The sequence below is a fragment of the Bombina bombina genome, chromosome 3, assembly GCF_027579735.1.
Source record: "Bombina bombina isolate aBomBom1 chromosome 3, aBomBom1.pri, whole genome shotgun sequence".
In the NCBI taxonomy this organism is placed as follows: domain Eukaryota; kingdom Metazoa; phylum Chordata; class Amphibia; order Anura; family Bombinatoridae; genus Bombina; species Bombina bombina.
In genome coordinates, this window is record NC_069501.1 from 353,473,673 (window position 1) to 353,501,358 (window position 27,686).

General features: G+C 37.1%; 1 protein-coding gene across 1 annotated transcript in view; it reads left to right on the plus strand.

Moving 5' to 3' along the window:
- Nucleotides 1–27,686, plus strand: part of TSPAN7 (tetraspanin 7) — a 280,527-nt gene that overhangs the window by 152,590 nt on the left and 100,251 nt on the right. The window contains exon 2 of the mRNA XM_053706471.1: nucleotides 25,664–25,852. Coding sequence (XP_053562446.1) covers nucleotides 25,664–25,852 — 189 coding nt within the window. The remainder of the gene's footprint in view (nucleotides 1–25,663; nucleotides 25,853–27,686) is intronic.

Genomic DNA, 27,686 nt, shown 5'->3' on the forward strand with positions numbered 1-27,686 from the left:
AGTGTTACCTCTTTCAAGATGGAGACAATGCGGTCAATTCTTCCTCTGGTTCAGGATGGACAGTTTATGACCACAATAGACCTGAAGGATGCATACCTTCACGTCCCGATTCACAGGGAACATTTTCAGTTCCTGAGGTTTGCTTTTCTGGACCAGCACTTCCAGTTCATAGCTTTCCATTTTGGCTAGCTACTGCTCCAAAGATATTTATGAAGGTTCTGGGGGCTCTTCTAGCCGTTGCCAGAACACAAAGTATTGCAGTAGCGCCTTACCTGGACAATATCTTGGTATAGTCCCTTCTCAATCTTCTTAGATCACATGGATGGAAGATAAATTTGGAAAAGAGTTCTCTTACTCCAAGAACAAGGGTGAATTTTTTGGGAACTATAATAGACTCCATATCCATGAGAATATTACAGATCAGAGATGTTGCAAGCTAACCTGCATGTCTTGCCCTCCAGGCCTCCTCAAGACCCTCAGTGGCTCAGTGTATGGAGATAATCAGACTCATGGTGTCCTGCATGGACATCATTCCTTTTGCCAGATTCCATCTCAGACCCTTACAACTATGCATGCTGAGACAATGGAACGGCGACGATTCAGATCTGTCTCAACAGATCGTGCTGGACAGCCTGTTGAGACTCGCTCTCCTGGTGGCTCTGTCCAGATCATCTGTCCCAAGGCAGACCATCTTGGGAGATTGTGTCTATGGACACAAGCCTTTCCAACTGGGAAGCCGTTTGGGTTGCCAAGAAGGCACAAGGTCTGTGGACTCAGGAGGAGTCCTCCCTTCCAATCAATATTTTGGAACTCTGGGCAATCTTCAATGCCTTGAAGGCTTGGCTCCTTCTGGGTTCATCCCAGTTTATCAGATTCCAATCAGACAATATGACATCAGTTGCCTACATCAGCCATCAGGGGGATCGAGAATTTCCTTGGCGATGAGAGAAATATCTCAGATACTAGAGTGGGTGGATGGTCATTTCACCTGAGGTGTTTGCAAAGATATGCAGCGAGTAGGGGATGCCGGAGATAGATCTCATGGCATCCTGTCTCATTACCAAGCTACTCGGGTATGGGTCGAAGGATCCTTGGGCAGAACTGATAGATGCCATATCAGTACCATGGAGGTTCAGACTCGTATATCTTTTTCCTCCATTATCTCTTCTCTCTTGTGTGGTGGCTCGCATTAAGCAGGAGCGAGTATCAGTGATTCTGATTGCTCCATCGTGGTCGTGAAGGACATGGTTTGCGGATACAGGGTCCCTTCTTTCATCAAAATCTATATTCTCTGAGGCTGATTGCATAGAGATTGAATGCTTAGTCTTAGCCAAGAGAGGATTTTCTGAGAGTGTTATCGACACTCTGGTTCAAGCTCGTAAGCCAGTTATTCGTCATGGAGGACTTATTTGTACTGGTGTGAAGAGCGTGGCTTTTCCTGGCAAAAGGTTATGGTTACCAGAATTTTATCTTTCCTCCAGGATGGACTGGAGAAGGGTTTATCTGCTAGTTCCCTCAAGGGACAGATATCGGCCCTGTCAGTGTTACTGCGCAAAAGATTGGCTGAGCTTCCAGATGTGCAGTCCTATGTTAAGGCTCTGGCTAGGATCAGACCTGTGTTTAGATCTGGGGCTCCGCCTTGGAGCCTCAATCTTGTTCTTAGTGTTTTGCAGCAAACTCCGTTTGAGCCTATGCATACTGTTGACATTAAAGTAAAGGTAAAGTTTTGTGCCTATGAAAACCCCTATTGTTTGTTCAATATCATTGCAATGCAGTCGCTAACTTTTTTTTACAGGTTCAAAGTATTTTTTGGAAGATATAACCTTTTTATTTTCTCTACCGTTTCTTATGAAACTCCTCCCCGCTGCTACTTCCACTTTTCTGTGGCTCATCGTAGAGAGCTGTCCCACCCACTCTCTACGTTGGCAGATTGCGCCTGCATGTTAAAATTTTCTTCTGCGCATGCGCAACTTTTGCCAGATACATAGTATTCAGCTGCTGTTTCCGGCAGAATTACAAGATAAGTCGCACGGAGCATGCACGTCTCACGAACGAGCACAGTGAGTAGGGGAGATTACAGTCGGAGGCATGCGTTCAGTGCTCGTGTGACGTAGTAGTGGATGGGCTGACCACCCCGGGGGGAAAACGCAGATTAGAGGACACTGTAATTAGTTGTGTCAATCAATTATTGCAAAATGTCAGGTGGAGGAGAAGTTGTCGGCTGCTACTTATAAGGTAGTAATATCGGTTATATAAAACGATATATGAAAAACGATGAATGAAACTTGGGCTAATTTTAGATATAATTTAAGAGGTCGTTAACGAGTGTGGTCAACTTTACCTTGCCTTTAAATTGTTATCTTGGAAGGATCTTTTTTTGTTGGCTATTGCCTCTGTGCGCAGAATTTCTGAGATTTCTGCTTTGCAATGTGACCCCCCCATATCTGTTTTTTTTCATGCTGATAAGACGGTTTTACAAACTAAACTAGGGTACCTCCCTAAGGTGGTGTTGAATCTTAACATTAATCATGAAATTATTGTTCCTTCCTTGTGTCCTAATCCTTCTTCAGCGAAGGAATGTTTGCTTCACAATCTAGAGGAATACAGACAATCCTCCTCTTTGTCATCTATACAGGGAAGCGTAAGGGGCAGAAGGCTACTACGTCTTCCCTATCTTTCTGGTTGAGGAGTGTCATTCGCTTAGCTTATGAGACAGTGGGATGACCGCCTTCTGAGAGGATAACGGCTCATTCCACTAGAGCAGTGGCTTCCTCTTGGGCATTTAAGAACGAAGCCTCAATGGATCAGATTTGTAAGACGGCTACCTGGTGGTCCTCTTAAACTTTTTCTAAATTTTACAAGTTTGACGTTTTTGCTTCGGCTGAAGCAGCTTTTTCGGAGAAAAGTTTTGCAGGCTGCAGTGCCCTCAGAATAGGGTCCGCCTCTTTTTTTCTGTTCCCTCCGTTATTCATTCAGTGTCCTCTGTAGTCTTATGGAAAGAAAACATAATTTATGCTTACTAGATAAATTCCTTTCCTTCCTGGCAGGGAGAGTCCATGACCCCGCCCGTAATTTATTTTTTTGATGGGGGCTCCCTGTTTATATTCTTCTGGCACCTTTTATACCCTGATGTTTCTCCTACTTTTCCTTGTTCCGTCGGCAGATTGACTGGGGGATAGGTGAAGTGGGAGGGATATTTAAGCCTTTGGCTGGGGTGTCTTTGCCTCCTCCTGGTGGCCAGGTGTTGTATTTACTAATAGTAAGGAATGAAGTTGTGAACTCTCCCTGCTAGGAAGGAAAGGAATTTATCTGTTAAAGGGCCATAATACCCAAATGTTTAAACACTTGAAAGTGATGCAGCATATCTGTAAAAAGCTGTCTAGAAAATATCACCTGAACATCTCTATGTAAAAAAGAAAGATATTTTACCTCAAAAGTTCCTCAGTAGCCACCTCCCATTGTAAAGGATTTCTAAGCAGCATTTTAGTGTGTCTGTCCTAGGACAGCAGAAGGGATGAGCATTGTGCACTCTCATATTTTTTCACCAATCAGGTAAAGGAAGCTTACTATGAAATCTCATGAGAGTTAAGTCAAATCTCATGAGATCACAGTAAGAGTTCATGACCTCAGCACTGCTGATGCTGATTGGCTGCTGTTTATTTCTTTTTTTTTTTTTAATTTTTTTACCTGCAACTGGGAGCAGCTGAGTATAACTTTTTACACAGAACTCACTCTGCTGAGATGAGGAGATTGTGAGGTAAAATATCTTCCTTTTGGGGGGGCGGAGCCGGCTGGCGAGACGGATGGCCGCACTTTAATGTGAGCTCTGACCAAAAATTGCCCAAGATAGCTGATACGGGGACATTCGAGCACAGACTGAAGGTGCAATATGCCCAAACCACCTCCGGATCAGATGGGGACCTGAAAAGAAGCAACCAAAACTGCTATAGCTAGATCTTTGATGCCACTAAGGATTGAGGCCTAAATCGCGGCCGCCATCTTTGAAGCCTGAGGGTAAAATGTAACTCCGGAACCCTCCGGACTCCTATCCCAATTAGCGCCTTGAAGCAAAGGACCCCGGAGGAGACACTGGAATATAGGTAATGCCTGACTGTAGAATGCGGATCATGTGAGGTGTTATTGATGCGGATCTTTATCATAACCGCCATCTCCACAACGCTAAGATGTGACACGCTGCATGAAAGCATAAATAAATCCATCACCATAAGCATCAAACTGATCGAATATACCTACTATTAATACATATTTGCCAACGCTTAGTCTCACATGAACTGTGACTCGAAAAGCAGCTACTTAATAATAGAGACTGGGATTTGGGAAAGTAAGCACGATACAGACACAGGGAAAGTTTTGTCATCTTCTAATTACTGCAACAACAGATGGCTTCTGCTGCTTGCCTGAATTCACTATAAAGCACATATTAATTGCCTGAGTACTAAAGTAGTGCGTAGTACAGGCCATGCTGACATACTACCTCATTTAATATAATCACAGCTCACAACTACTGAGAGAGATTTCTAACATATTCTCCAATCATCATTATAAGAACTGTTCCTCTATCCTGGTCTAATTTTTAGTGGATAAAAGTGATAACAAACTAAAGGAAAGGAATCTGGCTATAGCACTGCATGAAAATGTCACCAAAAAAGATTGTCAAACCGGGCAGAGATACAAAAAAACCTGCCGCAACAAAACACTCAGTGAGCTCTTTCTTTAGGCCTGCAGAAACCTCACAATCTATTCTATCTGAACAAGCCACACCACAGAGACCTGAGATGTCACCCTCAGACAGTGAGGATAGTGATATGGAAGATTCTGTGCAGATATCTAAATCCTTTTTGGCCACTATACCATCTAAACATGATCTGGATAACATAGATGTCAAGGTTAGAGATTGCATAAAAGAGGAACTAGCCAACCTAAGAAAAGATATGTCAGAAATTGGCAACAGGGTAGAAGCCCTAGAAGAAGATAATGAGTTTATGAGTCACGAAATCTCTAACCTGCAAACTACAGCTAATGTACACGATTCAATGCTTTTACAACTGCAAGATAAACTAGAAGACTTAGAGAATAGAGAGAGACGGCAGAATCTTCGTGTTAGAGGGATCCCAGAAACAATCTTGCCCAACACGATCCCTGAATTCCTTAAAGGCCTCTTCTCTTTTCTACTGGGCCCCACTTCTACCACAGACCTATCCATGGATAGAGCTCATAGAGCTCTAAGACCAAAGCCTTCAGACCAAGCACCTCCAAGAGATATTATCCTCAAGCTGACACATTTCCAGGCCAAAGGAGACATCATGAAAGCAGCAAGACGAATTAAAGATATCAATTTCCAAAACTGCCACCTGCAAATATTCACAGATTTGGCCCCTCGTACTCTTCAATGGCGAAAAGAATACCAACATTTAACAGCGCTCCTCAGAGCTAAAGGAATACCATATCGATGGGGCTTTCCATGCTCTATTAACATCTCCCACGGTGGCAATAAGCTGTCATGTAAAACCTTGGATGATATACCAGAATTATGTGCGGCCCTGGGGATAGAACCCCCCCAACCAACAATATCAAAAGAAGATGCGGAATCTGCAGTAGCATCCAAACCAGTGAGACCTCCTAAAGCACAATGGCAGCAGCAGAAAAGTAAAAGACCAAAGAACTCCCAAGACCTTACACCTGTGGATAATCCAGGATGATGCTGATAAGAACCGATTGGGTGAGATAAATCTATGTTATCTAAATATTAAATCTTCTGTCTCCTCATTTCACTATGAACATTAGCATACTTCTCATTTGCTGGACTCTCAAGTAAAGAGACTGAACATGTATGCATAAATAATTGATATAGTCCTATATTATTTGTCGATAAATGTTATATTGTCCTTGTATTTGTTTATAAATTTACTATAAGTCATTACTAGGGGCAAACTAATTTCCCCCTGAATTGTGACATGTTATGTCAAACCATTTGTTATTTGTTATTGTTTTTGTTGTTGTTTTTGTTACTGTTTTCATGGTTTAAGTTTGAATCAACATTGTTCAAATTGATATTTTTGTTTACACGCTATCTACCCGTAATCAACAAACTCCAGGTATATGCACTTTCTACACTATTACTGATTGGTTCGCACAGTCTCATGGATAGACCTAGCAGTCAGGCAGGTATTGTCCCATTAAACAGATAATGACTGATAAAACAACAATTGTGTGTATGACACAAAATGTAAGAGGGTTCAACACACCTCACAAAAGACGCATAGCATTCACTGACATTAAGCATAGACAAGCAGACATCCTATTTTTGCAGGAGACGCACTACATAGCAGGACAAGGACCAGGTTTTTTTGCATCCACATACACCAGACACTATCACAGCAGTCACCCATCCAAAAAAATCTCAGGAGTCAGTATCCTACTTCATAACTCATTACAGTTCCATGTCCAACAAACAGATGGGGATAATGAGGGGAGATATCTGGCCCTGGGGGGACTACTTCAAGGGAAACCAATTACTTTGGTCAATATTTATGCCCCCAACACACACCAAGCCCCTTTCTTTCGCAGAATAACTAATAACATTTTAGCCTTTTACAATGGGTCCCTCATAGTAGGCTGCGACTTAAATACCCCGCTGAATCCAACGATGGATAGTTCTACTGCACAATCACTGGTCTCGAAAAAATCACTTAGGTCCATTAGGGATGACCTGACATTACTGGGAATCCATGATGTCTGGCGAGTTCAACATCCGAATAATAAGAAATTTACCTATTACTCAGCACCACAGAACACTCACTCCCGTATAGATTACATATTTACAGACCATAACACTATCTCCTCAGTGACCTCATCAGACCTCACGCCGACTAGCTGGTCCGACCACTCCCTTTTAAACCATTTCAATGGCGATTTGATGACACTATACTCAATGAACCACCAATATTACAACAAGTAGAGAAGTCAATAGTGGACTACTTTGAGCACAATAACACCCCAAATATAAACCCATTCTCACTCTGGGAAGCTCATAAGTGTGTCATCAGGGGTGAAATGATAAAAATTAAAGCCCTGCAAAATAAAAGTAATAGATCACAACAAACAGACCTCACTGCTTCTTATCAAAATGCAGAGAACTTATATAAGGACAATCTGCATGATGCCTCCCTAAAATCATTACGGGATCAAGCTAAGTTGAAACTCCAAAAATTTCTAGAATTAGCAGCCCAGAAGCAAGCACTAAAATTACAACAGAATTTTTTTCTGGAGGGAAATAGGCCCGGGAAACTCTTAGCAAGAGCACTTAAAACCAAACAATCAGCCCACTATATTCCTATGTTACGAGACCCTTCTGGTGGATTAACAGTAGAGACTAAGAAGATCACAGAAATCTTTAGAGATTACTATACCATGTTATATAACTTGACGCCGCACAGGAATAACAAAACACATTTTAATGATTGTTGCAAGTATTTAGATACTGTTACCCTACCTAAACTAACAGCAGAAGATCTTAGCCCCTTCGACTCAGCAATAACCGCTGAAGAGATTACCAATGCTATAAACTCATTAAAACAAGGGAAAAGCCCTGGACCTGATGGCCTCACTAGCGGTTATTACAAAAAATTTAAGCATCTTTTGATCCCACATTTACTTTTGGTTTTTTATTATATTGATGATTCTCATGGCCTACCCTCCTCTATGCTTGAGGCAGTAGTTACACTTATACCGAAACCAGGTAAAGACCCGACTATTGCATCAAACTACCGCCCAATATCTCTCCTGAATATAGATATTAAGATATATGCTAAAATCCTATCCACCAGAATTAATAAAGTACTTCCTTCATTGATCCATCCAGATCAGGTGGGTTTCGTGCCGCAGAGAGAAGCTAAAGACAACACTGTAAAAGTCTTGCACCTTATGCAATACGCAGCTATACATGACATTCCCTTTATTTTACTTTCGACCGACGCTGAAAAAGCTTTTGACAGACTAGACTGGACCTTTTTAAAAGTTACCCTACAGAAATTTGGTTTCCCAGACAGTTTTATTCAAAAAATTCTAGCCCTTTACACTAACCCCACTGCCAAGATTAAAATCAATGGTACACTTTCCAACTCTTTCCCCATATTAAACGGCACTAGACAGGGGTGCCCTTTGTCACCCTTATTATTCGTTCTCTCAATGGAAATTCTTGCTACTAAATTACGTGACAATCCTGCAATAACTGGACTTACTATAAACTCCACCCATCATAAATTGGCACTTTATGCAGACGACTTACTACTGACACTAACTCATCCAAACATATCCCTACCTGCGGCACGGAGCACACTGGAAGAGTTTGGCCTCCATTCTAATTATTTAGTTAATAAACATAAATCTGAATTGCTCCCTATAAATTTAAATGAGACTGACATTCAAACACTTAGTTCACAGGTACCATACCAAATACAGAGGTCCTCACTGAAATATTTGGGGGTTCACCTCACTAGTACTGTACAACAACTATTTGAACTGAATTATGAACCACTCTTAAATACTCTAACTAGAGACACATCTGCGTGGCTAAATAAAAATATATCATGGTTGGGCAGGATAGGGGTAGCCAAAATGACCATACTCCCCAAGATCCTTTACTTGTTCCAAACGGTCCCCATACCGCTCTCAGATACCTACCTTAATAGACTCCAGTCTGTGATGAATTCGTATATCTGGAAAAAGAAACCTCCTAGAATAGCTAGAACAACTCTTTACCTATCAAAAATATATGGGGGTTTAGGAGTACCAGACGTAGTTAAGTATCGAACAGCAGTCTTCTTAAAGAGACTTATAGACTGGTGTACAACCCCTAACAAATATAACAAGATTTGGTTGCTGTTAGAACACGACTTGACTAGATCCCCCCAACTCGGCGCATACTGTTGGCAACCGAATGGGAACCACCCAGCCTTGATAAAAATCTACCCTATAATACGAGAAACTTTCGCCGTCTGGTCTCGGACTATAGCTAGAAACCCACATATCTCAACTATCCCTTCTCCCCTGACGACTGTTTTGTCCAATCCAGACTTCCCAACAGGGATGTTAGCTACGCCTAAATCACAGAACAGCCTAGACAACCTCCTCCCACTGTATACACTATTAGAGGCGAACAAATTGATATCTAAACAACAATTAGTGGACTTGGGAATCACACAATTCTCTGACTGGTTTAAATATCTACAACTCAAACATTTCGTGCACACCCATAAACTTAAACAACACACAACAAGAGATCGTACCCCTTTCGAAAAACTTTGCACTCTCAGCTCACCTCCAGCCCACGTTATATCCACCTTATATCAACTCCTACTCACACCCTCTGACCCCAAACAAACCTCTACAATAATATCTTGGCATAAAGAACTTCCATACACACTCTCTGAGGAAGAGTGGCTCGATATCTTTCGACATACCAGTAAATCTGCACACTCAGCCACCCTACTAGAAACTAACTATAAATTCTTGCTTCGATGGTATCTCACTCCCCATAGATTAAAATATATATTCCCAGAAGCATCGGATAGATGCTGGAGGAAGTGCTCGGGAGAAGGTACACCTTACCATATCTGGTGGGACTGCCCTAGGATCTTAAAATTTTGGACAGACATCAACCAAGAAATGAGCAGGTTATTAAATCATGAGATTGATTTAGACCCTTTGATATATTTATTCCATATCCTGCCCAAATTCCATTTTAAGCAGTACACATCCCTATTTCAGTTAGCCATATGCAGCGCCAAACAAATAATCCCGAGGATGTGGAAATCTGAGTCCACTCCAACTCTATTAATGTGGAAAACACAAATGGATGCGAATCAATCCCTGGAAAGATTCTTTTATTATAAAACTGGCAGATTGGAGTTCTACGCCGAAATGCTATATTTTTGGGAATCCTATTATTACACAGAGCAGAACTAAGTTCCTCATGCTGCGCCCCTTTATATTGACAAATCACAAGGTTGAATATGGAAAGTTCCTCTCTAGCGAGACGAAACACACCATCTAACTCCCCAACACACTACATGCCCTTCTAGTCATATAAGTACTAGCCAGGACTGATAGAAAGCCGAACATGGAAAGTAGATTACACTAGAACCAAGCCAGCACAGTCCCATTTCCAACTATACATCTCAGACATAACCACCTGACTGCCCAACTTTACCTCAGGATCTGTGATGGCATAAGAGATATATACAAGAAGTTACTATTACAGTATTGATGTATAAGCATAGATCTCACTATGTGTACCTTGATCAGATGAACCCTGCAAATTTACCAAAAAAACTTTTTGTGTAGTTTATTTTGATTATTGGAGTTTAAATATTGTTGAAAATTATGTTGAAATATGTGAAATATGTTCTTAGCACACCGAAATCAGGTCTTACCTATTACAAAAACGCTTCAGGTGAACATACAATTTTTCATGTGGACTTTCAGAACCCGGATCCTATGTGATTGTTAAAGAACCCACCATGTAATACGATATTGAACCTGCCATGTAATATATTTTGACCACTGGAGTGTAATTATTGTTTGAAATTGTTTTGTTGTAATGAATACTTTGATACAAATAAAAGATTAAACTAAAATAGCTTCCTTTTTTACATAGAGATGCTCAGGTGATATTTTCCTGTTAGCTTTTTACAGTTATACTGCATCAGTTTCAAGTTATTTAGCATATGAGTATTATGTCCCTTTAAGCATTAATTATGTTATCCTAAAAATGGTGAAGTTGCAGGGTACCCTCTGTCTTTGGTTATTCCCTCCCAGGTGGCTCTGTTGAATTGTAGCCGCTTGTTTCCTACCCACCAAATGTCCCCAAAGCCCATTCTCTTAATTCTTTTTTTTTTTTTTTTCCTGAGGTCAGACTATGAAACACAATCTTATTTCTGCTTTTTCATTGAGGCAGCAAAAAGTACTCTAGAGGGTTGCAAGTGGCCCATAGGCCCTTAGTTGGCCACCTCTGATTATTAAAGGAACTGTGTACTCAGGCAAGAAGCTGATGAGTCCATTGTATTCAAAGTGGTTGCAAGAATGCCCTCCCTCCCTGGATGGTTGATTTTTGTGCCTACCTTTTTGCTTACAGAGCTTTTCTATAACCAGTACAACAGTATTTTAATTTTCAATATAGTTGGACGTTTTAACAGGAAAAACAATTATTTCAAATGAAAAAATAAAGGTAAAGGATATATTTGTGAACTATTTGATACACTCAAACCATTTTGAACATATTAAAGGGACATGAAACCCAATATTTGTATTTCAGATTAAGCATGCAATTTTAAACAACTTTCTAATTTACTTTTATTATCTAATTTGCTTTGTTCTCTTGCTAGGTAGGCTCTGGAGCAGCAAAGCACTACTGGGAGCTAGCTGCTGATTGGTGCCTGCACATATGTCTTTTGTCATTGGCCTACCGGAGGTGTTCAGCTAGCTCCATATAAAGCATTGCTACTCCTTCAACAAAGGATAAGAGAACAAAACAAGTTTGAATAGAAGCAATTTGGAAAATTGTTTAAAATTTTATGATCTATCAGATACATGAAAGAACAAATTTTGGGTTTCATGTCCTTTTAAAGAGGAGAAAATGTTACAGTACAATGTCCATTTTACTAATGCTAACCAATTAAGGCACCTGAAATGAACAATTTTTTATTAAGCGTAAATTTAAAAAGCATTTTAACATCTCCACTGCCAATTAGGTTTGTTTGTTAAACCTCTAGTCCTCAGCATACACAAAATTACCATAACCCCCTGAGCTTGCACAGATTTAAGTAACCATCATTGTCTACTTCATCTCAGTATAATCAACAGCAAGGGTGAAGAATCGTTTGTGCTAGTTCTTCAAATAAGCACTTCTGGTGTTTCTCATTACTTCCCAACACTACTGCGTAAGTGGCTGTCCATTAATTGAACTTCGTAGAAGGCAGGGAAATGTGCGCATGCTCACTAGTGCTCCATAGTCGGGAAGTAACTGCTGATTGGGCCACATAATTCATTTTTTATTAAAAATGGCTTTTTGGTTACCTAAAAAAAGGATATTATACTTGCAAAGCGGTAACAAATTTGATTTTTAAAGGTTCAAAACAGGTTTACCCAAGTTCATGAAACATTTACCGCCATAGCTCTTTTTATGTATTTTGATAGTTTTTTGGAAATGGATGTTTAACCATAGTAATTGCTATTTGTTTATCATGTACCGACAAAGCTGATATTTTATAAATTCTTTTAGATCTGTGCTGGAAGTAATGGCAACTTGGTTGTTTTATGTATTTGCATCATTTTAGCAATTTTTATTCCAATTGTGTCACAAGGTTAGAGAGAGACACTTCTTTATTCTGAATCTGCAGGGCAATTAGTTGTTTTGTATCCATAACGTACATTCTATTTTGTAGCTAAATTACATAATGGAAAAATCACTTCCCTTGCATAAAAAATTTTGCATTTTTTTCAGCTGTGATCTTTGTAAATATTAAAGGAACACTAAATTAAAATACATGCAAGTGCATTTCAATGTTGTATTCACCATATCAGTGCATTACTGTGCATAAGGAACCATGTGCCCCTTGCAACCTCATTGAAACTCTGTATTACCTTTGAAGTGGTACATCATGCCATCCTAGATATGGACATACAATCTCTAAAAGCAAAAATGTTTCTGGTAAAAGCTAATTGTATTATAAACATTGGGGATCCTTTTAATCCCCCAGATGTTCCACCATTAAAATCTGTGATCCCCCTTCAAAATTAAGCCTAAATAAACCAAGCCACAGCAACCATAATTAACCTCTGAACCTCGTCTAGAACAATAACATCCTGAGATCCCCATCATATTAACACCTTCCTTTCCTAACTGCTCTGATCACACTTGATGCAACCTTCATACACTATCAATATAGATGGCATGACTACACAATGCAAGATCACCTCAAGGCAAATGCAAGTCTTATAACTGATCATCCCCTCAGGGCAAAACTCCCCCTGGGATTTCTTTGTTTTTGATGACCTTCATCGCTTAGGTGATCCCCTTCTGTCATACTCCAACAGCAAAAAAAATCCTCTTAAGCACCTAAATGATGTCACTCCTTGACCCACCTCTTGAAATACAAAAATCCCTAGGACCCCCACACTAAAGCAAATCCCTACCTTAATCCTTACTCCAGTGTTGTTGGAATTCATTTGTCATTGTTCCTTAGATTAAAGCTCCAAAACGGGCTCTTGATGGACACCCATCACCTGCAAGGACCCTTCAGAAAATGAAATACATTGTGAAGTACAGAGGGCAAGATAACATTTTCTGGCCTGATTGTGATTGGTTAAAGGGACAGTGATGACAAATCCTAGCCGGTGAGGTAGCTCAGTTTGTAAAATGCCCTGTGTACAAAAGTCTGTTCAAAGATCCAAAGGTCACAGGTTCAAATCCCAGCAGGGCCGACTCAGCCCTTCATCCTTCCGAGGTCGATAAAAGGAGTACAATTAAATTGGGTAATAATAACAACTATTACTATTCAGCTGCCAATTTGGTTAATTCCGAGAGTGAGCACTGAAAAAAGCGCTTTGAGTCCCACTGGGAGAAAGGCGCTATATAAATACTAATTGTTGTTGTTATTATTATTATCGTTATTATTATTATTATTTAGAAATGCTAGGATTTACCAGCACTAAAAATAAATGTGACTTTCATTCACATGTTTAAAATTAAACTATGTAAAAGTCACCTTTTATGTTTAGTGCTGTTAAATCGTATTGTTTTTTGAAATGCTAGGATTTACCATCACTTTAAGGGATGTTTTTTTCCAGCTGCCTATTTGCAGTAGCATTGTGATTGCTTCCTTTATATTTATTATCCACAGTATCACTAAATACTGTCTGTCATTACCAGATACCTACTAATTATATTTCTTTCACACTGTTTTACCTTTTGGTTTTATCTTCACCTTTCCCATTACTTCTATACCACATATTTTATTTTATTGAGTATATAAGTGAAGTAACTGCTCATTATATAACACAATTATAAAGCTTTATTTACCCTGTTATAGGTCCTGTATTAGTTGTTTACATTTAGTGTTAAACAATTACCAGGATTTGTTTGTTCTAAATGAACGTTGAATGTTTACTGAATATTTGACATAACTTTTATTAAATGTTACTTTTAAATAATACAGTATTTAATATTTGAATGTTGACCAATTTAAGTCTATTGTAATCTATATAGATTTTTTTTTTAATTCAGCTTTATTTATAATTTAAGAAAACTTATATTGCACAAGAATACGAGATGAACAGAGCTTAATCATTTTAAAATAAACATAACAATATAGCAAACAACATTTACTAACAATTCCTGCTGAGATATAAAAAAAATGACAGAAACATAGTACTTGCCAATAGAATTAAAGGGACAGTCAACACAAAAATTGTTATTGTTTAAAAAGATGGATGATGCCTTTTACTACCCATTCCCCAGCTTTGCACAAAAAACATGGTTATATTAATATACTTTATAACCTTTAAGCCTCTAAATTTCTCTCTGTTTCTAAGTCACTAAAGGCAGCCCCTTGATCACGTTTTGTATTAGCTTTGCACAACCGAGGAGTGCTACTTTTTTAAGCCATATAGATAACATTCAGCTCACGCTCGTGGACTCTAACAACACAGCACTAATTGGCTTAAATGCAAGAGATAGTCATGTGATCAGGGGGCTGTCAGAAGATGCTTAGATACAAGATAATACTGAGATGAAAAGTGTTTTAATATAAATTTTTCTGTGCAAAACTGGGGAATGGGTAATAAAGGTATTATCTATCTTTTTAAACAATACTTTTTTTTGCGTTGAGTGTCCCTTTTAGTTTATCTCCACCCTTCATATCCCTTTAAGATGTTATATTGAAGCTTGAACGGCCGAATGAATGTCAAGGGTATCGTTCGCTCTACCATTTGAGTGTCAGTGTTCTAACAATCAACCTATATTTGGTACAAATCCTACAGCTTATGATTCCAGCAGTTCCTATAGGTATAATGGTCAGACTACTTATTTTATTACACCACAAATGAGTAATAATAATAATAATAAATTTACTGCAAGCAATTTGTGGCTATAACAGATTCCACAGACCCATTGTCCTGGCAACATACAGTTTCCTTTGCATATAGTCCCAGAGAGCCCTCTCTTTCTCTTTTATTCAAGGTTAAAAAATAATTTAATTCTTACTGTCAGAAATGCAACCATCCAACTGCATTGTGTATATTTTCCTATGTATCAGGATCTTCCTATTTTATAATTATCCATTTGCATTTTAGTATCCTAGCGTTACAATATATGTTATATGTATGGATACTTCCTGCCTTTAAATAGGAAAAAAAAAATACAAAATGATTGATGTAAAGTTTAGTGGAACATAAAAGCTAAAATCTGAAATTTACTGTAGTGCAATGTATACTAAATAAGTATAATTTTTGTAATACATTTGAAAAAATACTTGTTTTAAAAGTTCTAGCATTGAATTAGTGACTTTTAATGTACATACAATCCACTGTCTATAAGGTTGTTAGACCGATTGCACTGGTACCCTCATGTACTTTATAACACATTAAACTCTTGTTAAAGGGATAGAAAGGTCAAAAATGAAATGTGCACGGGTGCATTTCAATTTGAAATATAGGAAAGCAATTTTGTAATATACTTCCATTAGTGGCATACGCACATATCCTTTTGAGGATATGCACCTGTATTCAAACACCACACCTTCTCAGAAAGTCAGCAGTTCCTTGTATAACACAAATTACATCTTCAGAAGCAAAATACACTACAGCCAGCTCTCAGAGCATGAATGGTGCTCGAATACTGGTGCATGAACACTCACGGCATATGTGCGTATGCCGTAGAAAAAACAGTAATAACTTTTACTAGAAGCATTTTTGCTTGTGGAAGAATATTGCAAAACTTTTAAATTGAAATTTACCCATGCACTTTTCAATTTTGACCAAATAATCCCTTTAAACAACCTTTTTTAAAAGGAAATATATTACAAAAAATGCGGTGTAGTCAGCATGCTGAGCATATGAGGTACAGGGTTCATAATGTATTTTAAATTAGTGCATCTGCTTATCTCTCTCGCATCCTTCCTTCCTTCTTCCATGAGTTTTAATATCATCAGATTTTATTCTTCCGTGCAATAAAAAGACTTAGTGGAACAATTTGTACTTTAGGGTAAGATTCTAACCCATACTTTGTATGCAATCACACATCAGATATTTTTATATGTATAAATATAATTTGATATTTGGCATATTGATTTCTTTGTTCTGTAGTAATATGTCATACTCTGTGCAGATCTTGGGTGCCTGATCCCGTTTAAAGGGCAAATATTAGGTGTTTACAAACAGAAATAAAAGGGATATGGTGAAATTTATATGTTCATTTCTGTAATATTCTTCCATTAAAAAAAATGCTTTTAGTAAATGTTACTATATCAGCGGCATTCACACATGCGACGTGTTACTAGAGGATCAGAATTCAAACACCAGGAGGTGGTGTGTATTGTGTCAATGGACACTTAAAGGGACGCTAAACCCAATTTTTTTCTTCCGTGATTCAGATAGAGCAGGACATTTTAAGCAACTTTCTAATTTACTCCTATTGTCAAATTTTCTTCATTCTCTTGGTATCTTTAATTGAAATGCAAGAATGTAAGTTTAGATGCCGGCCCATTTTTGGTGAACAACCTGGGTTGTCCTTGCTGATTGGTGGATAAATTCATCCACCAAAAAAAAGTGCTGTCCAGAGTACTGAACCAATAAAAAGCTTAGATGCCTTCTTTTTCAAATAAAGATAGCAAGAGAACAAAGAAAAATTGATAATAGGAGTAAATTAGAAAGTTGCTTAAAATTGCATGCTCTAGCTGAATCACAAAAGAAAGGATCTCACAGCATATGTGCGTATGCCACTGGAAACCAATAATAAATTTTACTTGAAGCATTTTTGCTAAGGGAAATGTATTTAAAAAATGCAACCCGTTCACATTTCAGCTTTGACCTTTCTATAGCTTTTAAAAAAAAAGTGTAAGAAGAAGATTAGGAAATGCATGTTGTACCAAGGTCAGCTATCACATGGTGGGCAGGGACAAGCTGGCACAAGCCTGACCATGTTTATTCATCTGAATCAACTTATTTTTAATAAAAGTTTTAATTGATTTCGGTTAAAAATTGCTTGCTGTGTCTCTCTTTATCTAGGCTTAAAGGACCATTAATTACAATTGAATTGAATAATTAAAGTTATGGTAGATTTATATACATGACACTTTAAAATATAAAAGCTTTACTTAGTAAATATACATTAAGTCCACAATTTTGAATATGAATAAATATAGATATATACACACACACACATTTTCAATAATAATTCTGTTTTCCTTTCGGGACCAGCAGTGCTCTGCGAGTCCATAGCCGTATTTCTCCTGTGCAGTCCAGCCAGTATTCTAGGCTGATTAGTCTTAAAATTAAATGCTTTAATGAATAAGACCATGCCTAAAAATAGCGCCAACAAATTTTGAAGCACTAAGAAAATCAGGCCCTAAGATATGGATGCATATTGTTAAAATAATAAGACGTTTAAATGGTTTGTCAGTTCAATTATATTAACAAGATTTTTTATATTTTATTTATATTGAAAAGATTTAAGGGGTAAACTTTTTCTTGGTAAAAGGACATCAATATTTTAAAGTATCTTATTTAAAAAATGAATTAAGCTTATGTGTTTGACTGGCACTCATTTCCCTGTATTAACAATGCCAAGTCATTAAGTATAGTACTTGTGAACTCCAAAATCCAGCGCAGAAACCACAATATGACAGTGATTATAAGTAAACTGTTTTCAACATTGTTTATCTGTTTGTGGTGCAGATACCAGAGTTTTCTCCTTTAATATTTTGGAGGCATCTGTAGAACCACAACCACAATCTAATTTTTTTTTTTCTTTCTTCAACTTGTCCCAAAGACGTTTTCTGCTCTATTGTTTATATCTCTAGATTAAAAGGAATATTCTAGCACAATAATAAAAACTACTGTAATTTGATAGAGCATTTTATTAAACCAAATACTATGGCCCCAATTTATCAAAGTCTGGCGGACCTGATCCGACAGTGTGGATCAGGTCAGTCAGACCTCGCTGAATACGGCGAGCAATACGCTCGCCATGTTCAGCATTGCATCAGCTCACAAGAGCTGCTGGTGCAACGCCGCCCCCTGCAGACTCGCGGCCAATGGGCCGCCAGCAGGGAGGTGTCAATCAACACCAATCGTACTCGATCAGGTTGATTTCCGGTGATGTCTGTCCGCTTGCTCTGAGCATGGAGCATTTTGAGGTGCTTTTACGTTTGTTTGTTTGTTTTTTTCAATTGCTGAAATAAATGTTTTTTTCTTGATTAATATTTGAAAACAGGCAATGTGCAGTTCTGATACCCGTTATGTACTCAGAAACTTTTGTATAGCGGTTTCTTTTCTCTTCAGTTATGATCTGGGATTAGATAAACACTACTGACAGAAGAGTGCCCCATGCATCGTTACAAATAAACTGTGAGATTATTGGAGCAGAAGATCTTGCTTTTTTCTCTTTTCATTAGGTTTGACAGCTCAAGTTAATTGGATATTTCATTGTGGAATGAATTTATATTATTAAAGGGACTTAAAAAATTAAAAAGCAAACTATCAGGCGTATGAAAAAGCAGGAATTATGCTGATAAAGTATTTTTCACAGCTGTTTAAATAGGTTTTGAACTAGCAAAATAGCTGGTATTTGATGCTAAAAAGAATTTGAATGGGCTCCATATTCACGTGTCAAACTTGCTAGAACCTGTACCATGACTGAACAATATCCCTTACACTCACTGCCATGTCAACTGTAGCATGTCCCATGGCTCTAGTCTAGGACGATTTGTCTTTATCTCTATATATCCTGTCTATTAATTGCAGTTAAACTATTGACCATAAAGCTATATAATTTATTGCAATTAAACTATTAAAGTGAAGGTAAAGTTAGTCATTTTTGAACACATATTTACATTCTTTACTCTTAATTTACCAAGATCGCAAAAAAATTTTTTTCCAATTAATTATCAATTTTTAATATATATATTTTTTCCTACCGTTGCCACACTAACTCCGCACATCCACTACTTCCTCGATTTGTGTGTGTTCTGTGTTGACGTATAGAGCGGTCCCACCTGCTCTATACGTAGCTCAAATGCGCATGCGCGAATCACGGATTCCTAACTCTACTGGGCTGGTGGCGTACAGGTGTACTTCCTGTGAAAAACGAATGCGCATGCACGACACAGGAGCGCGCTCCTTATCGAAGCCGGACACATTTTTGCGCATTAGCAGTAAAATAAATAGGCGGATGACGTTGCTTGACAGCCGCCTAACGGCCAGAGTTTCAGTTGGTTATCTAAAAAACGTGACCCACATATTAAAATAAGATAAAAAAAACGGATTGAATTCGGCTAGTGTCAACAGTAAAATAATACCGGCGATAACTTAATTTCAAGATAAGATGGGAAGAAATGATGAATTAAAGTCCTATTACTACTGAACAAAGAGTATTATTGTAGATTGCAACCCATGTAAGTTTACCTTCACTTTAACCATAAAGCTATATAATGTATAACCTTGTTTGAATGGGAGCATTCAATTAAAAAAAAAAAAGCTATGTAATAGTAATTTGTCAATTTTGCTTCATTCTTTTAGTATCCTTTAATGATGGAGCAACAATGCACTACTGGGAGATAGCTGAGCACATTGGTCAGCCAATAATAAGAGGTATATATGTACAGCAACAAATCAAAAGCTAGCGCCCAGCTCCTGAGCCTACCTAGGTATGCTTTTAAACAAAAAATACCAAAAGAACGGAATAAATTGGATAAACAACATTAAAATTGTATACTGAGTAGCAAAAGAACATTTTCGGGTTTCATGTCCCTTTTAAAGGGACACGAAACCCAAAAGATTTCTTTCATGATTTAGGTAGAACATACAATTTTAAAAAAACTTTCCAGTTTACTTCTATTATCAAATTTGCTTCATTCTCTTGGTATCATTTGTTGAAGGAGCAGCAATGCACTACTGGTTTCTAACAACACATGGGTGAGCCAATTAAAATCAGTGTATATATATATATGCAGCCACCAATCAGCAGCTAGCACCTAGGCTCTTTGCTGTTCCTGATCTTACCTAGATAAACCTTTCAGCAAAGGATAACAAGAGAAGGAAGCAAATTTAATAATAGAAGTAAATTGGAAAGTTGTTTGAAATCACTTGCTCTTTCAGAATCACGAAAGAAAATATTTGGTTTCATGTCCCTTTTAACATCAGCTGAATGCAGTTTTATATTGTGTTCATATTGTAAGGCCGATTACTTTGTACAGTATATGACCTCTTATAAAGCTATGATTTTCCTAGTGATATATAAAACAGGGATAATGCGAAACAGAAAAAATAATTAAAATTAATTTAATTAAAAAGAGTTTTTCTAATTTCAATTGTTTAACCTTAAAGGGATTCTAAATCCAAATGATGTATTTAATGATTCAGACAGAGCATGCAATTTTAAGCATCTTTCTAATTTACTCCAATTATCAAATGTCTTAATTATCTTGTTATCTTTATTTAAAATGCAGTAATGTAAAGCTTATGTGCCGGTCCATTTTGGTTCATACCTGGGTTATGCCTGCTTATTCGTTTGCTAAATGTAGCCACCAATAAGAAAGTGCTATCCAGGGTGCTGAACCTAAAATAGGCCGGCTCCTAAACTTTACATTCCTATTTTTTAAATAAAGATAGCAAGAGAACTAATAAATATTTTTAATTAAGTAAATTAGAACGTTGCTTACAATTGCATGCTCTATCTGAAAAAAAAATTGGGTTTAGCATCCATTTAAATTGTTTTGTTTTTATTTTTGAATAACGGAGTCTGCCTTGTATATAATTCGCAGTGTACCAGCGCCTGCCTATAGTGCACAGATGAACAGAATATTTTCAGTAGTGCAAGGGGCAGGAGGGATTAAAGGATCAGGTTAATCAGTCTTTGCAAGCACTGCTTAAATTGTAAATACTGTTATGTCAACACACTGTGATTGTCAGTTTGGATTTAGTAAACTAGGATTTTTGTAGCATATGGGACACTGTGACATTTTAATACAGCCTTGATTAGCATTTATATTGGCCAAACAAATGACCTATCAGACTACAGGTACACTTGTCTAGAATACAAGTAAGAATATGTGTGTATGTAATGTGAGTAGTAAATAAAGCAGTGCTATTAATAACATGCTTCTAATGCCTATGTGTAGTGACTTTAGGCTTCTCAGGAACTTGAGTGGGGGTTGACACCAAGCTTAGCTGTCAGCTAATGTTGCAAGTCATTGAGAAATATGTACTTTTGTTGAGAACCGATGCATTTAAACATTGCTCAGATTTCTTAAAGGGATAGGAAAGTCAAAACTAAACTTACATGATTCAGATAGAGCATGTCATTTTAAGTTATATTTAAATTCACTTCTATTTTCAAATGTGCTTTGTTCTCTTGGTATCCCTTGTTGAAAAATAATACATACATATCCTACACTAGTGGCAGTGCTAGTTGCTGATAGTGCCTGTGCCTGTAGTGCATACATTTGCCTCTTGTGATTGGATAACTAGATGTGTTCAGCTAGCTGCCAGTAGTGTAATGTTGTTCCTTCAGCAAAGGATAACCAGAGAATGAAGCAAATTTGCCAGCAGATGGAAATTGATAATTTGTTTAAAATTGTATGTTCTATCCAAATCATAAAATAAAAAGTTGTTTTTTTGTCCCTTTTAATTAAAAACGTTTCTCCCTATATGTGTAGATGACAGACTAGCCAACAATATAGTGTGCTTTAATGTGCATATATGGTGCTGTCACTGAAAGTGTTACTATGTGATACAGACTGGTTCCTTCACTTTTTTATCAATTTAAAACCTTTATGTTGTGTTTTTTTAATGCGTGTGTGTGTTTGTGTGTATATATTATTATTATTATTATTATTATTATTATTATTAGGTTTTTGTAGAGCGCCAATAGATTCCCCAGTGCTATAAGCATAGGCGGTATACAAGATAACATTTACAGCGATCAAATGGGTAGAGGGCGCTGCCAAAAGTTGCACTGTTATAGTCGGCTCTTATAAAGGCGATCTACAGCTGGGCTCATATGCTTACATTCTAAGGGGTTCAAGGGGAAAGCAATAGATTTAGGAAAGGTTAGAGTAGGCTGTATGCATCCCTGAATAGTAGATTCTTTAGGGAGAGCTTGAAGCTGTTAAAACTAGGGGAGAGTCTTGTGGAGTGAGGCAGGGAGTTCCACAAGATGTGAGCCAGTCTGGAGAAGTCCTGTAAATGGGAATGTGAGGAAGTAACAAGAGAGGAGGAGAGTAGTAGATATATATGTATGTGTGTTTGTGTGTATGGATATATTGCCACATAGGGGGTCAAGTTTAATCTCTGAATTGCAAGGGTTTCACCCAGTAGCTAACAGAGGGCAATGGTGTAAAACAGTTTTTGGGCCCCTCAAAGGTATTCAGAATCAGTAGTAAGCAATAGTAATAATATCATAATATCATAATATACATGCTGGTCCATATGATAGATGGACTGGCAACCTGTATTAATAATAGGCTCCCCCACATTAGGATTCTACACTTTCTGCGCACATATATAGACTGACTGCTATTGGCCCCCCAGAGCACTTGGGTCCTGGTGCTGCGGCACCAATGGTAGTTCCGCTTCTGGGTTCACACCAATTCCTTAACCTTGACAAATACTTGTTAAAGTTACACAGAAACATTGAAAACACAATTTGTTTCAGTACACAATGTTTTATATTAAAATCTGAAAGTGATTACTGTACCTTTTTAACAGGTTAAGGGAGATGAAGGGTGAATAACTGTCTAACCGCCTACTTGAAACAATAGTCTGTCATTGGATTGCATTTATTGTAATCCTTTGTTTTGGACAGTTAGGGTCATTTTGGGTTTGTCATTTTTTTGTGTTCTAAATAAACACTTAGAAATTCTCAGTGTAGCCCACTGCCCTCAGATAGATAAGAGAGCTACTATTACCAAACGTAGGTTACATGCTCACATGGTTTTTGCAGCAAAAGACATATACTGAACATGAGCAATAAACTAATTGCAGCTAGCAGATAGGTGTCTGTCTCCTAGCAACACTTCAAAAGAAAAAAAAGCTAATTTGCCTTCCTGTAGAGACCACAGCCTCCTTGTAGGGTGACAGGAAGTAATGGGCACTGCACAAATAAAGTAAAAAAAATAATAATACATATTGCAATAGTTTCTATTAAGTATAACCCACTGCTTGGTGCATTTTTATTACAAGAATTAAATGGACTGTTTTATAACCCTTTAAGGCCATAAACCTCTAAGGTGAAAACAACATTTCAACATGTTTGAATGTAAAATCTGAAGTTTGTTGGTAGCTGAATAAAACCACCAATCAATAAAACAATAATTTTTATACTGTAGCACAAATATGTCCAGAAATTATAATGCTCCCACAGATTCTCCTTATAAACCACAGACCTACATAGCTGGGATAACTCACTTCTTTTTGACAGAAAAAAAGGAAGATATTTGTACATATTGATTGCTTTTATTGCCATGACATGCTTAGTGTAAATAAACAATGACAGCAGTAGATTATAGTGGTAAACTCTTCTTTCAAGTCTGCTCCAAGATATAGTATTTCTGGGATTTGAAATCCTCCTCTAACTAAAATTAAAATTGAAATAAGATTTTTAATTTTTATTTATTTTTTAATTTTAGTAGCATTTATAGCAACATCCCGATAAGCTTATTCTATTCACTGATCAGTAGGCTTAGTTTATTGTCATAGTAACACTCTATGCTTTGCAGCGGGCGGAGTGTCCATTTCCAATTGGGGAATACAGCCACTGCTGAAATTCATGCAATGAGAGTTTGTTTAGTTTTCTGTGACAACATATGCTACCTATATTATGATTAGCCTATAGCCATTTGGACATTATATTACGATCTGGCTTGTCGCTTATTAAGGTAACACACTTTGTTTGTTTATGGGCGGTTCCGCTCCGTATCTAAATCGTAGACTACTGTTTACTTGGAAAGTTGCTCTATCTGAATAAGTTATATTTTGACTTTTACTATGCCTTTAATATCCCTGTAACTTCTGTGTCTGACATATTTGCGTTACATATTATTAAAGATTTGTAATACATTGAGATTATATGGTTACAGGGATTATTGTAGCTATTAGTGGGACAACTAAGATACGGTACCTGATGTGATACTTTCTTGTTATGTGTAAATAACAGGATTGTAGAGCTAGATCATTATGTCTGTATATATTGTTTGTATTTTTTTGTTTGTTTTAAAATAAAATAAAAATAAATAAAATGGTTACCATGACCATTTTTGTACTTAGGGTTGATATGTCATTTAAAGGTATATATCTGGTATTTTTATGGTTCTTGTGAGTATGTGTTCACTATATAATAACTGATTCCCATCTTGTATATGTGTAGGAAATAAAGGTCCTTAAAGGGACATAAAACACATTTTATATATGCATTGTTTATATTAGAAATTAAACACTGCATTGTGAAAGGTCTGAAAAACAAATTTTCTAAAAGCATTGAAAGTTTGTTTGTTAGCAAAATTTGCATTGTTTAGCAGTACTGTTCTAAAAGCATCTCTTTTGGTTTGATGAGGCCAGATGTATTTTTAAACTAGTATTGTTGTTTAAATATTAAAAAACAAATGTGTAATGTTTGGTCTCCATAATGTAACAGCTGCTGCCATGTTGTGTCCTGTATTTAACTTTAAAAAGCTTTGAATCTCCTCTTCTGAGACCAGTTATGGGCAAATATAAAGGAACTACTACAATGATCAAGTAATTGCTGTGTAGAATGGAAAAAGGTTAGGCTTATAAAGTCTGCAGTTTGTGCAGGTAGCAGAACGTCTGCAATTTTCAGAGTTAAAGGGACATGAAACCCAAAAAATCTCTTTCATGATTCAAATAAAGAAAACCATTTTAAAAAAAGTTTCCCATTTACTTCTATTATCAAAATTACTTTATTCTCATATTTGTTCTTGTTTGAAGAGATAGCTATATAGGTATTGTGCACGTCTTGGACACTTCATGACAGGAAATAATGCTGCCATCTAGTGTTCTTGTTAATGTATTACATTGTTGTAAAACTGTTGCCATATAGTGCAGAACGTGCATGCTTATGAACTTACCTTCCTGCTTTTCAACTAAGGATAACAAGAAAACAAAGAATATTTGAAAAGAGAAGTAAATAGCTGAATCATGAAAGAAAAAATTTGGGTTTTATGCCCATTTAAATAACATGAAAAAATAATGAAATATAAACATTTTTGTAATTAAACATGTTATTGGGACAGTAAGTACTGCTTTAAACACACAAGTATTTTATTTTTTTGCACTGCTAGGGAAACTGTGTGTTTGGATAGTTTCTGTGATTAGTTTCTCCTATGTAATCTTTTCTCTGTTTGTTTTTTAGATCACTGGCGTTATTCTTCTAGCTGTTGGCGTGTGGGGAAAACTAACCTTAGGCACATATATCTCCCTTATTGCTGAAAACTCCACTAATGCTCCTTATGTCCTCATTGGAACTGGTACCACAATTATTGTCTTCGGGCTGTTTGGTTGCTTTGCCACTTGCCGTGGTAGCCCATGGATGCTGAAACTGGTAAGTTATCAGGATTCTGTTCTTCCTGGATTCTGTGTGAGGAACATATTAAAGGGATACTAAACCCAATTTTTTTTCTTTCATGATTTAGATAGAGCATGAGATTTTAAGCAACTTTATAATTTACTCCTTTAATAAATTTTTCTTTGTTCTCATGCGGTCTTGATTTGAAAAAGCAGTACTGTAAGCTTTAGAGCCGTCCCAATTTTTGTTCAGCACCTAGGTAGCACTTGCTGATATGTGGCTAAATGTAGCAAGCCAATCAGCAAGCGCTACCCAGGTGCTGAACTAAAAATGGCCCGGCTCCTAACCTTTCATTACTGCTTTTTCAAATCAAGATAACAGGAGAACAAAGAAAAAATGATAATAGGAGTGAATTAGAAAGTTGCTTAAAACTGCATGCTCTATCTGAATCGTGAAAGAAAAAAAATTGGAGTTAGTATCCCTTTAATGTTTAACAGGCATGCACTTTTCCTACTTTCTTTTCACTTGCCATTATACACAAAAAGCTAAGACTATTTTGAGTCTGTTGTGCTGGTAGCTGTGTACATTTCAGTATAATCACAGAAGAATACCGGTTTAAGCCACAATTTACAAGATCAGGTTACGGAATGAGACTTTGTAGATTAACAGAGATAATATATACTGAATATTTTTACATAAATATACTAAATCCTTTACAAATGTTTCATATATCATCATAATATCAAATTGTTTTGTTTTTAAATTCTGGATTAAATCAAAAGATTAGGTCTGCAGGTTTGCAGCATGAAATGGAACTGAAGTACCTGGGTAAAGTTCTAAAACACTAGCATTGAATAAGATGCTAATTTAAAGGGACATTCCAGTCAAAATTAAAATGCACATAGATTAATTATTTTTTTGAATAGTATCATATTTACAATATAGACATTTTGCCAAAATGCTTTTAGTAAAAGTTATCACTTTTTAAGCGTTAACTAGATATTCTCAGTGCACTAGCATTTTAAATATTGCAGCTGATCAGAAAGCCAGTAGGGGCTTGTGTCAAGACAGCAAAGATGCAAATTTTAATGATTGCCATATGGTACAAGCTTTGTAGGCTCTCTGCTCTGTGCACCAGCATTTTAAACATAAGTAAATACATGTATATTGCAAAAATCAGAACTAAAAATGCACCTGTGTGCTCTCCAATTTTGTTTGGAATGTCCCTTTAACTGCTGAACAGTGATTTTAACCTGTCTGTGGCTATAATGCACACAGTTGATTATGTTGGCCCCTATAGCTTCTGGGAACCTGTAGTTAGTAGTTTTAATAAAATTTGATCATCAACACATAGGTTAGTAATCTTACTCTCTTCCCTGCCAGTAACACACATAAAGCAATGAATTACAGAAATAAATTGTAATGATTTTCTGTAGCTTGTATTGTTTAGCTGTTATATGATGTCTTCATTCTTTTTGCTACCCAGAGCACATATGACACTAAAGGATTCTGCATGTATACACATTAGTGGTTGTATAGCAGCCTTTCTATAGTTCCCTTTCCTTATGGTTATTAGGTACAATTTTCAGAGCATGTGTTTCAGAGTTTTACTTCCGCAGTCTTAGGCTGTTTAGCTCCCCAGCCACACCATTATTCCCAGTAAATGCAGAGAAAATATGAGAAAACTGTTAAGAATCTACAGGTTTGCCTTGGAATGTTCTGACATTGCTCCTCTTTGGGGACAACAGTTTATATGTATAAAAATATATGCTTATGTACACATATATGGGTCATTGCAACAAAAAGATGGGTAACTTTGGTTTAGAATCTAAACCAAAGCTGTCCGTCTTTTTGTTGCAGTGACCCACAT